The following is a 13,087-nucleotide window of genomic DNA, read 5'->3' as shown; positions in this document are numbered from 1 at the left end:
GCAAAGTGGCCCCTACTTACTAGATTTTGGAGAGAAATGTAGCTTTTTAGTTAGCATGGAGGCAAAGCAGGGAACCTGCTTCTTGCCAATCGCATCTGGATCTTTGCAAAAGTCCACTCGGCGCTGAGAAACTTTCCTGTTCACCAGTGTGAGGAGTTCTGTGAACTCTAAGGAGGAGCCATATTTTCCCAGCATCTCACACAGATCTTGAATGTACCATGAGCCATTCACAGTTTCTCGATGAGAATAATATCCTTAAAAAAATAAATAAATAAATAAAAATGAGGAGGAAAAAGGGCACTAGAGTTTTCTCTTTCAATAAGAAGTGATTGAAAAAATACCTTTGTAGTTGGATGCACACATATAATCCCAGAGACTTAGGAGGCCAAGATAGGAGGACTTTAAGTTCAAGACAAGCCTGGGTAACTTAGTGAGACTCCATCTCAAATGCAGCTCAGTGAGCGCCATTGAATCCAATCCCCAGTGTGGGGAAAATAAAATAAGTGTACTTTTATGACTCACAGTTTACAGAAGTTTGTGTTCCAGATCCTTGGAAAAGACTAAGTTGTGTCCATGATAATGGTTTTAATTTTTTTCTGTTGACTAGTCTCATATAAGAAAATATATTAATTCTGTATTTATTGTTCATTCATTTTTGAATGAACAGTATTGAGGATTGATCCCAAGATCTTACACATGCTAGGCAAGCACTCTATAACAGCTACATCCCTAGCCCTTTTTATTTTGAGACAGTGTCTTGCTAAGTTTCCCAGCTCTCCTGGAACTTACCATCCTCCTACCTCTAGGATGACAGGTATGTACATATGTAGGTAATTCTATAGTTTTATATAAATGGGGTTACTTCTATATAATTTTCTTCATTCCCCGCCCCCACCAAAAAAAAACAAACACAAAAACCCAAAATGGTAGCCAGCGATCTTAAGGTACAAGATAAGAAGTCAAAATTATTCACTATAAAAGCAAAGAAGAACCATTATAAAATATTTTCAGCAATGCTTTCCATGGATTTCCACAGTGGTATTATCATCATCAATAAATGATGGTGCTAGTGTTTGTTTGGTGTAATAGATTTGTTGCTTCACTCAACATAGCACTCAGGAATGATTCTTCTATAAGGTATTTTACACACTTGTTTACTACTCTTTTGCCATGTGTTAGATCATTTCTGTGTCTTTGTTGGGACATGGTGGTTGATCCTCAAAGCCCTGACCCAACTCAAAACTGGGACTTAAAGGAACTTAGTTAGCTAAGTCAGCCAACCATATGTCGTTAACCACCACTCACCTTCTGCCACAGAGTAGCACATAAGGAAGTCGGCTCCAGCAGGCAGCGTGTACACAGAGGCCGCGTCCACCTCCGTTACATTGTCGAGCTTGTCCGTCTGATGATCCACCACATCCAAAGGAGTGACTGGCACATCGTGCTGGTTGCCCCGACACGCCTATAAAACAGAGGAATAAACCACCTTCTTTGCCAACTGTTTCCTTCCCAGTATTTAAAGTTTAGAGCAAATGTATATAATTCAGTACTTCTCATATCAGTAACTGAAGTCACGCTATGAACAATTGAAAAATCATGCATTTGGGTTTAAAGGGGACTAAAGCTGACAAGGTTGTTTCCCTACTTGTACTTCCTTTAGCTGATATTTTTTTAAAAAATTAGTATCCCTAAGTACACACCAAACTGTTGAACGGTATACACTGTAGGAAGAAAAAGCATGTGACAGTTTTAAAATTTCTTACACATTAACCACACCCATAGCACCAAGAGTCACTTCTCTTAAATGTTAATAGTATTTACCTAATTTTTAAATCAGGTTATATATTTCCAGATTCAGTTTTCCTTGCCTGGCAGCTACCATAACTTGTCAATAGTCAAAATGATGCCACCTGACCTGAGAAGAATGTGTCAATGCATCTTTCTTTCATTCTCACTTTTAAATGAGGTCCTAAGTCTGCCTCCACCAATTCTGACTCCCTCAGAAGTTAACCTGACATTCTACTCTTAAATGAGTCACAATGTCCCACTCCCCCAAATTCATGTGTTGAATTCCTGAACCTAATACCTCAAAATGTGCCTGTATTTGGAGACAGGGCCTTTAAGGGGTAATTTACTTTATCCACTTCAATTGGTGCTCATTAAGAAGAGATGAGGACAAAGACACAGGGAAAAGATGGCCATGGATAAGCCAAGGGGAGAGGCTCAGAAGAAACCAACCCTGCCAACTTCTTGATCTTAGTATTCCAGTCTCTAGAACAGAGGAAGTTAAAGTTCAGTTGTTTAAGCCACAAAGTTTATGGTACTTAGTTATGATAGCCCCATAAACTATATAGCAACATAATAAGATTCTGCCGTACCATTTAACATGCATCAATTAATTCTGAAATGGCAAAACAATCACGAGCATCAAAAGAAAGTCCTGAGTGATTTCAAATAAACAGAAGATCCCTAATATCCCACTTTTACAGAGATCATCTTAGTATCATCCACCTTATTTTCAGATCTCAATTTCTACTCTTTCCTAAGTATAAGATAAAGCACCAATAACCTGATGAAGTCACATGCCAAGCCAAGTGCAGTGACAGGAGCTAGACTTTACAGGGGGCTTGTCACGTGCCAGGCACTGCTCTGTGTGGTTCTCCCTCCTTAGGGGAGGTCATTTTATCCCCACAAAAACCCTTTGAGGCAGCTGCCACTATTATTCCTGTTCATGAAGAATCTGAGACAAAGGCAGGCATGGGGGCACATGCCTACAGGACCAAAGTACCTTGTTGGCAGAGGTGAGAATCCATTGAGCCCAGGAGTTGGAGGCAGATTGTAACATAGACCCATCTCAAGAACAAAAACAAATCTGAGGTAGAGAGAAAGAAAGTAACATGGCTCTTTTGTGGAAGGATTTTTCTCCTATAGTAGCTCGTTATTTATTTCTCATCTTCTCTCTTGTTTTTAGTTGGCCACTCCCCTTTCCATCAATCACTTTTTTTCCTTGATTTCTCTGTTCAGGGCCATCCTCAGCTCATTACTGGTGTCCTTCAAGTTTTACACTCATTTTTCAGGCTACATTCAACATCGGTAAACTCATCTCTTCCATGATTTCTGTTACCAGTCATTTCCTGATTACTCCCAAATTTATTTTTGCAGCCCAGGCCAACTTCCTAGGTTCTAGACTTGTGTCCTCCACTCTGTGTCCCACAGACACAGACTCTAGTGCACTGTCCAAACCATCCTTAGCTTTTCTTACTGCCACCTCCATCTTCAAGCTTTAGGGCAACATGTGGTATCACTTGATTCCATGCCCTCTAGGCCATTCATGAAAATAGAGAATGACAGCACTGGAACATCAGGTTTTCATCCCTGCCTCCCCCCTCCCCACCCCAACTGGGGATCCAGGAATACTTAACCATTGAGCTACAGCCCCACCCCTTTTTATTTTTTGAGACAGGGTCTCACTAAGTTGCTTAGGGCCTAAATAAATGCTGATGCTGGTCTCAAACTTGTGATCCTCCTGCCTCCATCCACAGAGTTGCTGGGATTACAGGGGGCCACCAAACCTGATGATTTTTCTTCAAAATTATTGATGTGCCAAATGATATTATTCATGCCCCAAAATATTTTTATCCTTAAATCCAATTTGGCAAGGAGGAAATAATCCTGGATTTAGAGGAAATATGAAAAGGTGGAGGCAGGCTAGACTACTCCTCTCTATTCTTACTTTCTCTCCACAGTCTTACATGCTCTCCAGCTCCCACAGACCAAGCTGAGTCTGATCAGGCCGCTTTGCCTGGTCCACATCAACCAGCAGATCCTTTTCTAGTGATGCTCCCTCCATAAGAAGCTTGGCCAAAGAGTAGCATATCAATTATTCTGAGCCATTTCAAATGTCAATTCAAACACCATTTCATTTATAATAAAGACACAGTATTAAGAAAGAATTATCACTAACGGCTCAAAGTGCAATTCTAATTGACCAATTACTGGAGAAAGATACTTTCAAAATTGTTTTTTTTTACAATCATGTGTACTGAACCACAGATTTACAATTAAGAGGATAATATGATCAGTCTTACCTGAATGATAAATATCTTGGGTTTTCCTACCAGGCTCTTACACTTGTCTCCTTTAAACAAGCCAGTCAGCATCTGAATATCAATTTTGGCATCATATGCATAAATGTGATTGCCTTCACCATGGCTTAGGAAGACACATAAAAAGCAATCGGCATCTACATGGCTGGAGGTTGACACTGTGAAGGACCCCAAACATGCATATAGAAATAAGCACAAGATGCATGTTATCTACATATAAAAATTCAGTACTTCATCTCACCCCAATTTGAATGGCGATTATCAAGAATACAAGCAACAATAAGTGTTGGCAAGAATGTGGGGAAAGGGGGCTGGGGTTGTGGCTCAGTGGTAGAGCGCTTGCCTAGCACATGTGAGGCACTGGGTTCGACTCTCAGCACCACATGGAAATAAATTAAAAATAATAATAATAATAAAGGCCCATTGCCAACTAAAAAATGTTTAAAAAAAAATAATAATGTGGGGAAAGGTACACTCATACATTGCTGGTTGCAAATGGTGCAGCCACTCTGGAAAGCAGCGTGGAGATTCCTTAGAAACCTGGAATGGAACCACCGTTTGACCCAGCTACCCCACTCCTTGGCCTATACCCAAAGGACTTAAAATCAGCATACTACAGTGACGCAGCCACATCAACGTTTATAGCAGCTCAAGTCACAATAGCTAGATTGTGGGACCAACGTAGATGCCCTTCAGTAGATGAATGGATAAAGAAACTATGGTATATATACACAATAGAATATTATTCAGCCATAAAGGAGAATAAAATTATGGCATTTGTTGGTAAATGGATGGAGTTGGAGAATATCATGCTAAGTGAGATAAGCCAAACCCAAAAAACCAAAGGCCGAATGATTTCTGATAAGTGAATGATGATACATAACGGTGGTGGGGGTGGTCAGGGAAGAATGAAGAAAGGATTATGTAGAGGGAAATGAGGGGTGGGGAGGGGGCAGGAGGAAGGAAAAATAGAATAAGACAAACATCATTATCCTATGTACAGGTATGATTACACAAATGGTGTGACTCTACTTTGTGTAAACCAGAGAAATGAAAGTTGTACTCCATTTGTGTACAATGAATCAAAAAATAACAAAAAAAAAATGAACAGGAAACAAAAAAAATTCAATACTATAAAAATGATAGTCATGATGAGGGGGACGTGGACGTGGTTTGTTTTTTGCTTTTTTTTTTTTTTTTTTTGGTACTGGATATTGAACCCCAGGGGCACTTCAACACTGAGCTACATCTCCAGCCTTTTTTATTTTTTATTTTGAGACAGTGTCTCACTAAGTTGCTTAGGGCAAGTTGCTGAGACTGGCTTTGAACTTGCAACCCTCCTGTCTCAGCCTATCGAGTTGCTGGGATATAAGCGTGTGCCACTGTGCCCAGCCTGGTATTCTTTAATAAATGTAAAGTATTTATAATGAAATAACTTATTTTAGTCTTCAAATAGGATAATTTATACCAAACTGTATCTAATTTTAAAAATCTGAATTACTGAAGTTCAAAGAAAGAGAGATTGTCCATATTTCCGTAGCTTTTCTTAAACGCAAAATAAGGACGCATAAAGCATAAAGAAATGATGATGGCAACCTCCCTTAAGATCAAAATTATTATGACAAGAAATTAAAAGTTTCTTTGAGTCAGCAGAAGCTTTTTTAGAACAGGCTGGAAAAGATCCAGAAACTACCTCTCATCAACTGCCCATGTGTGGCTGCACCTCCAACACAGGCATGCCTGTCTGTAGCACTGAGGGCTTCCAGAAAAGTTGAGAGGTGAGTTAATGAGCAACGTGGAAACCCAGTAAGCCATCAGTTAAAATGATTGCCAACTGAATTAAAATCTCTGAAGAAAGTTTAATTATACAAATATTCTAATAGCCCACTAGCAAGTAAGTTGAAAACCTATGGCATACAGAAAATGGTTATATAAGTTATATTACAATTAGAATATCTGCTGTGTGATGTTAAGAGATAATACTTGCAAATCAACACTATTTGGAAGGCAGTGAAAATTTGAGGTATAAAAGGAATCAGTTAAAAATGAGCCTTCTGAAGCCCAGTATCTGTAGGATTTGCATTTTAGACTTTCACCACTGACTTTAGAGTTCATGTCATTCATTTCTAAAATAACAGACTGTAACTAGTGATAGGCTAAATATAAACTTTAGAGGCAAAGCAATTTGTTAAGGTCTCTGGATCTAGTGAGTGATACAGAGAGGGGCATAACAAAATCTCATAATCCATGTTAAATTAACAACATTATTACACATTTATATTTGTCTTAAGAGATAGTATAAAGTAATCCCATGAGAGGAGGATGAACTATTTAACACAAAACTACCTACCTTCATGAATTTTGAGCAGCAGTTCTTCTGCTCTAAGATCATTAAAGCATTTCACTTCAAATCCTAGATCTGAAAACCTGGTGACATATTAAATTGAATATTAACTTATGAGCATTTCTCAGTTGTCAAATACCCTTACTTTTGAGGACTCTACACACATTTTTTATGACATATAACTCAACTTTTCTTTAGGGGAAAAGAAAGAAATAATAGTGATGTTTATATCCTTGATCGTCCTCTATCACGAAGGCTTTAACCATAATGACAACCAATTCCACTTTGAATATTGCTGCCTATCATGCAAGAACGTTGGTAACAATGCAAAGCCTGCTAATATTTAATGGAATAGGAGAAGAAGATAACTCAGGCAAGTTCTTCAGAGAGATGCTGTTTGGGGGAATTTGTTTTGTGATGCTGGGGATTGAGCCAAGCACTTCCTGATTCATGGACTGGGGCCAAGTGAGGTCTCTGATCTCATTAGTGTTGATGAGTTATTTAAAGAAGTTCCACCATCACTTAATTGTGTCAATTGGACACACATAGCAAACTACCTGCGAGTCAGGTTCTCTCTGTCTGCGCTGGTGCCCCGCCTCTCTGGCAGTGTCAAGTGCCAGAAGAACCTCTCATGATTGAAGATTAGAGCAAGTCCTCTCCTCTTGTGGTCCATTTTGTACTTTTCTGATGGATCAAACATTTCACTGTTAATGAAAAATTTAGAAAGCCATCACTGTAAGTCATATTAAGCAATGAGCCCTTCCAAGCCCAAGGTCAGTGTGCAGATGGATGCCTGCTGCTTTCACCTGCCAGGCTGAAATTCTACTGCTATGCCCTGGGGAAGGTTGGACTAGCAAGAAAAGTGCTGAACTACTTCTGGACCCATCAGTAGGCCCCAGCCATATGCCATCCTGAACATCCACCCCAACCACTCTGCTTTTATGTCCTTCCCCGTGGTTTAGCAACCAAGGACAACACAGGGCACAGCTCCAGCACTAGGCTCATATCATACAAATTATTAAATATTCTGATCATGACTCAGGGCCCTTTGACAACCACGGGCAGCAACTAACCCTTGGATCTATAAATCAACTCCCCCGATACTAAAACTTTTAATATACTCAGTTCCATGTATGCTCTAGTTCCCAGATCCCATTCTTGCTTTGATCTCTACAGGATGATCCTAACAAAAGAAGAGAATGAAACAGATCCCCTTTGAAATTAAAAACTCCAAATGGTTTTAACTTCTGGATTTCCTCATGCTGAGGTCAGAGGCCAAGGAAATTTAAGACTGACATGTTCTCTGATTAACACAGCCTAGCTACATTGCCAAGTATATTTCTCCTGTTTCTATAAATCAAAACTGCTTCTGTGGGGCTAGCAGAAAAACAATCTAGTTGTTTCTCCCCAGTTTGATCAAACTACAAAAAATTCATTTTCCCTTTTTTATTTTGCCTATTTATTATGCAGATAGCTGAATCTAGCCAGCCAGGATCCACACAGGATCCCTTGGCTTGACTGCCAGTAACAAGACGTTTATTGGAGAAAAGCACACTTTTACCTTTTATAGTAGGCATCTATTTCTGTCATGTTTTGTTCTCCACCTGTTTAAAAAAAAAAAAAAAGTCCATCTTTGTTAATTATTTTATTTTTTATTTTGGTGGGGGGGGGGGGTGGAATACCAGGGATTGAACTCAGGATACTCGACCACTGAGCCATATTTCCAGCCCTATTTTGTATTTTATTTAGAGACAGGGACTCACTGAGTTGCTTAGCACTTCGCTTTTGCTAAGGCTGGCTTTGAACTCATGATCCTCCTGCCTCAGCCTCCTGAGCCACTGGGATTACAGGCATGCACCACAGCGCCCAGCAATTATTTTACTTTTTGAGAACTGCCAGCCCCCTTCTGACTTACAAACTTTAAGACCCTTGGAAGGGAAGCAAAACTGCTTAGTAATAAACAAAGGAGCTAAAACAGCACAATGCTTTCTCACCAACTCTTAGCTGCAAAATAACCATTTATACACAGAAATGGAGAAAACAGTCCACAAATGCATCTACCACAAAATATGCCTAGATTAACGCAGTTCTGTGAAGATGGAACTCAAATGAAATATGCAATTGCTTTGTTATGTAGAAAATGTTTTTGTAAATATTTTCTGAAACAAATTGAATCATACAAGAGAACAAAAATCCAGGTTGTGATCAACATTGATCACCTTTCTAGGTGGAAGAAAGGAAGGGCAAGGCCTGTGAAGGCCCAGCTCCTGGATCTCCTGATGAACATCTGCACTGATAAAATGGGATACATGCCTCATCCCTCCCCACTCTCCATCCCACTTCCCCACCCTCTGGGTAACCTTTCACTGCATCCTTTCCTACTCCCTAGAGCAGTGCTATGTGATAGAACTTTCTCTGTTGATAGAACTGTTCTGCATCTGCAATGACCAGTGGCCAGTGGCTACTGGCCACATGTGGCTGTTAAGCACTTGAAATGCAGTTAGTGTAACTACAAAATATTTAATTTATTCTCAATTAAATTAACCTTACTTTATTCAGGGACTCAATGTGTTACCCAGGCTATCCTTGAACTCCCAGACTCCAGCAAACAACCCACCTGAGCCTGGAGCAGCTGAGACTCCAGTGCTACAGGCTTATACCAATGCACCCAGCTCCCAACTAATTTAAATGTAAATAGCCACTTGTGGGCAGTGGCTACTACACAAGTGTAGCATCTTTTACCTTAAAGTCCCACCCATCATGAATCTGTTTTTTATCTGATGACAGCTTAGAAAGGAAAGAGAAAATATGCAAAAATATTACCCTGTAGCAAGATGCACCTGTTGGTTGCAGCAGAATGACCCTAAGGCAAGGACTCCTACCTACCACCTCCTGGCCAAGAGGGTTATGTTTCCCTCTGTCCCAGAGGGTCTCACCCATATCTAATTGTACTAACCTCACTTTTCCCTGAAAAAACATCTGGGAGTGAGTGTTAGATGGGGAATTTGCCTCAAGTTCCCTTTGGCCTATCCCTCTTAGAATTTACCCAAGTAATCAGACCCAAGGAAGACCCCCACAAGACATTCATTCCCCTGTCCCTAAGTCAGATATTTTAAACCTGCATCAGAATTCCTGGTGTGGATGTTAAAATGAAGGTTTCTGGGTCCAGAATCAGGACCATGAAGGAATGTAATGGCAATCTGCATTTGTAACAAGGTGAGTTTTACACCAAAATTTGAGAGTCAAAAGAAGTCTCTACCTCATCATTTCCACCCTGCCAAGGTGTCCTTCAGAGTAACTACCCACAGATAAGACAGCTTTTCAGTCTGACCCTCACCATCAGGAACCAGGTACTTAATACAGGACTTTGTTCCTCCCACATTCAAAGGCTGTCTAGGACCTACCTTCTTAGATAACCTCACCTCTTATCTTTTAGCCAATTACACTACAAAGACATTGAACCACTTCCAACCCAGCAAATGAAATCCACATCAGAAAGTCAACCATCTTCCTCACCGCCCAAGAATTCTGCACAGCTTAGAAAGTACCCAGTTGGCATTGGTGGAGAAGGCAGTGGCAGACCCTGTAGCTCATCTGCCCAAGTATCCACTGACTGCTGACCCTAAGGTGGTTCAAAGTGTTTTTGAAGGAAGCTATGCCAAATGGCCAGTCACCAACTAACCCAAGTCTCTGAGAGTGAAAGTACTGGAGATGAATTCTTGACTGGGTATATTTTTAAAATATATTTTTAGATGTTGATAGACCTTTATTTTATTCATTCATTTACATGTGGGGCTGGGAATCGAACCCAGTGCATCACACATGCTAGGCAAGTGCTCTGCCACTGGGCCATAACACCAGCCCTCTTGACTGGGTATTTAAAGCTCTTGCTTTTCAGAATTCTCCAAGAAGGAGCTTCACAATTCTTCCTAACTGTGTAACTTAAGATGTGGGTTTTGGCTGGGGAGATAGCTCAGTTGGTAGAGTGCTTGCCTTGAAAGCACAAGGCCCTGGGTCCAATCCCCAGCACCACAAAAAAAAAAAAAAAAAAAAAAAAAGATGTGGGTTTTGGTGTGTGGGTTTGAATAGTTCCTTCTTTTTAGTCAAGACCTATAGATTTAGGAACTACTGGTTAGTTTTAAATAAGTGCTCAAGAAAATCTGTTTAAAATGACATTTAATTTCAAGGCTAATAAATCCAACAATCTCAGCAAGGGACTTTTTAAAAAAAGTTTTTTGATGGCCAAGTACAATGGTGCACACCTATAACTCAGTAACTCAAGAGGCTGACACAGAGGATCTCAAATTCAAGGCCAGCCTGGGCAACTTAGTGAGACCCTGTCTCAAAATAAATAATAGTAACAATAAAGGGCTGGAGAAGTAGCTCAGGTTGGCTGTGACACTAATCCTGATACAATTGTGTTCTCTGGAATCTGTGGTACAGCACCCCTGGATTCAATCCCCAATACTGTGAAAGAAAGTTAGTTGTTAATTCTATAGATGTAGAAAGAAACCGGCTTTTGGAAACTTTGGTTGTGATCCTGGCTCACTTTAACCTTTGCTTTAATATAAACAAGCATATTGTCCTGTAGTATCAAATAATAACCAGGGACAGTAGCTAATCTAGTGAGCAATCAGCCATAGAGACATATGTCAGGATCTAAGTTCCAACACATTTCTAGAGTTGATAACTAGAAATGTGTTTATCTAGAAATGATAAACTTTAGCTGTAGATTACAGAGAACATTAATACATCATGACTATCATCCTGCCCACCTTGAGCAATAGGAACAAGCCAACAAGCTTCCAAGAAGCACACACTTAAACATCCTTATACTACCCACAAATTTTTAAAAAAATGGCTAAAACTATAAAATTATTTCATTGACAAGAAAACAAATTTTAATGAATGCCCTATATGAGATTTATAATTACTGTTCATCTGTATGTATCAAAATTGTGTACATCATTAAACTTTCTCAGTTCTCCTTTTCTGTTCCACCATAATGTAACTCCTGCCTCCTTGTTCCTTAAGTCAGATTAATTTTTTACAAATTCAACAGCTCCTTTTTAATCCTCATCCTAATTTCATAATCACTTCAGATAATCCACCAGCTACCATTTGTTGATGGTTTGGAACTTTAGATACCTTATCTCACCTAGTTACACAGCCACAGGGAAAGGGAAAGTGGGCCAGGTCTGCCCAAGGTCAGGGCCCTGGAATTAGGATTGAAAGTCAGGTCATCTGTGGATTCCAAAGTCTCTGCACACCTCACCAGGTTCCCTTCGACCAGAGATGGACTTGCCACCTTTCCCAAACTAGCTGTACATTCTGTCGTTTATCAAAATCTACCCATATTCTCTACCAGCCACTTGTTTACTAACTACATTAAATAAACCACCTTGGGCTAGTACTCACTGGAAATGGCCAGGGGTGGAGAAAGAAAGCAGGTGAGAAATCCGAAGAAAAGGGTGAGGGAGGGTTGCAGCGACTCGCGCCCAGACATCCTGGTCTCCTGCCAGCTTCCCACTCTGCTCCCATCCCCCATCCCTCCGTTCAAAAGCTGGAGATGGCCACTGGATTCTGCCTGGTCCATCCAATCCAAGGCCACTCCCCCCACAACCACGGTGACTTTCACAAGTTGCCTGTGGAGTAAGGCTTCTTTGTGCAGCCAAGAAAGCTCTGAAATAATGAGCCTCTGCAACCGACTCTTCCACATTTTTTCAAACGATGGCCAGGTTTGAAGTTTCTACTTTACCAGTAATAAAGTGACTGACAAAAGAACGTCCTGAAGCATGATTAGCAGTTGATTACTTTGTAAAGAAAAAGTAACCGTAGTTTCCCTCCAAACCGTCAACAGCAGGTTTCCTGGATGCTAGAGACCGAGGGGCCGCTGGGCCCGCTCCGGCCCGGTCCTGCCTCCGGGTCAAGCCCAGGCAACCCCAGGGGCCTCTGCCCGGGCACCGCGGGCTAACCAGGCTCCCGTACTACCCGGTACCACCACTTCTTTTTACTTAAAAGTGAACAAGCAAGAGGCAACCTCCAAAGCCAACTTTCCACAAGGCCAGGAGTCGGGTGCGGGGGGACGGACAGCCTTTTAAAGTTTAAATGGCCCCTACGCCTGGAGAGGGCCCCGGGCGGAGGACAAAGGAGGCAGCGACACGCCCAGCGCTAGGCGCCCGCGGCCGCGAGAAGCCGGTGGCCCGGGACCCAGAGGGGGTTCCCTGGGCCAAAACGCAAAGCGGGCCCCACCGCACCCCAGCGCTTCGCCTCCCGACCCGCAACTACTGGAGGCCGTCCGGCAACACCGGAGGAGCCCGGGAGCCCCTCGGGTCTGCAAGCGCGCGCCAGCTGCCCGGCGCCCCCTCGGCGCCCAGCACCTACCTGCAGGGCTGGGACCCCGAGACCCCGCAGCCGAATTCATAGCGCCCAACTCGCTGCCGGACGTCCGAGCGGCCTCTGCTTCCTGGAGCCCGGGGGCCGCAGCGCCCGCCCCGCCCCGCCCGGCCCGGCCCCGCCTCCGCCGCCCCCCGCGCTTCCCTCGGAGTTGAGCGCCTCCTGGTCACTTTCCCGTCACTCCCGAGCCCCTGGGGCTGGAGGCCTGGGAACTGCAAGGGGCAAGTTCTCACCAGCCTCG

General features: G+C 42.1%; 1 protein-coding gene across 3 annotated transcripts; it reads right to left on the bottom strand.

Annotated features, from left to right (window-relative positions):
* Window positions 1–2: 2 nt before the first annotated feature.
* Window positions 3–12,970, bottom strand: CASP6 (caspase 6). 3 transcript variants are annotated; one of them, XM_079153592.1, is made up of 7 exons: window positions 12,835–12,970; window positions 8,012–8,054; window positions 7,008–7,154; window positions 6,457–6,533; window positions 4,089–4,264; window positions 1,306–1,462; window positions 3–254 (listed from the first exon to the last, which is right to left on the bottom strand). In XM_079153592.1, exons 1-7 carry the CDS (start codon window positions 12,872–12,874, stop codon window positions 13–15), a joined length of 882 nt encoding a protein of 293 aa, XP_079009718.1. In that variant the 5' UTR covers window positions 12,875–12,970; the 3' UTR covers window positions 3–12. The 3 variants fall into 3 exon arrangements, with proteins under 3 accessions (XP_079009718.1, XP_079009720.1, XP_079009719.1); XM_079153594.1 differs by having other exon boundaries at window positions 7,008–7,134; XM_079153593.1 differs by lacking the exon at window positions 12,835–12,970 and adding an exon at window positions 7,572–7,633 and having other exon boundaries at window positions 8,012–8,046.
* Window positions 12,971–13,087: the final 117 nt, after the last annotated feature.

Source organism: Sciurus vulgaris (genome assembly GCF_902686455.1).
Source record: "Sciurus vulgaris genome assembly, chromosome: 9".
Taxonomy (NCBI): domain Eukaryota; kingdom Metazoa; phylum Chordata; class Mammalia; order Rodentia; family Sciuridae; genus Sciurus; species Sciurus vulgaris.
The sequence above is the reverse complement of the archived record's forward strand: the minus strand, read 5'-3'. Positions and strand labels throughout refer to the sequence as shown.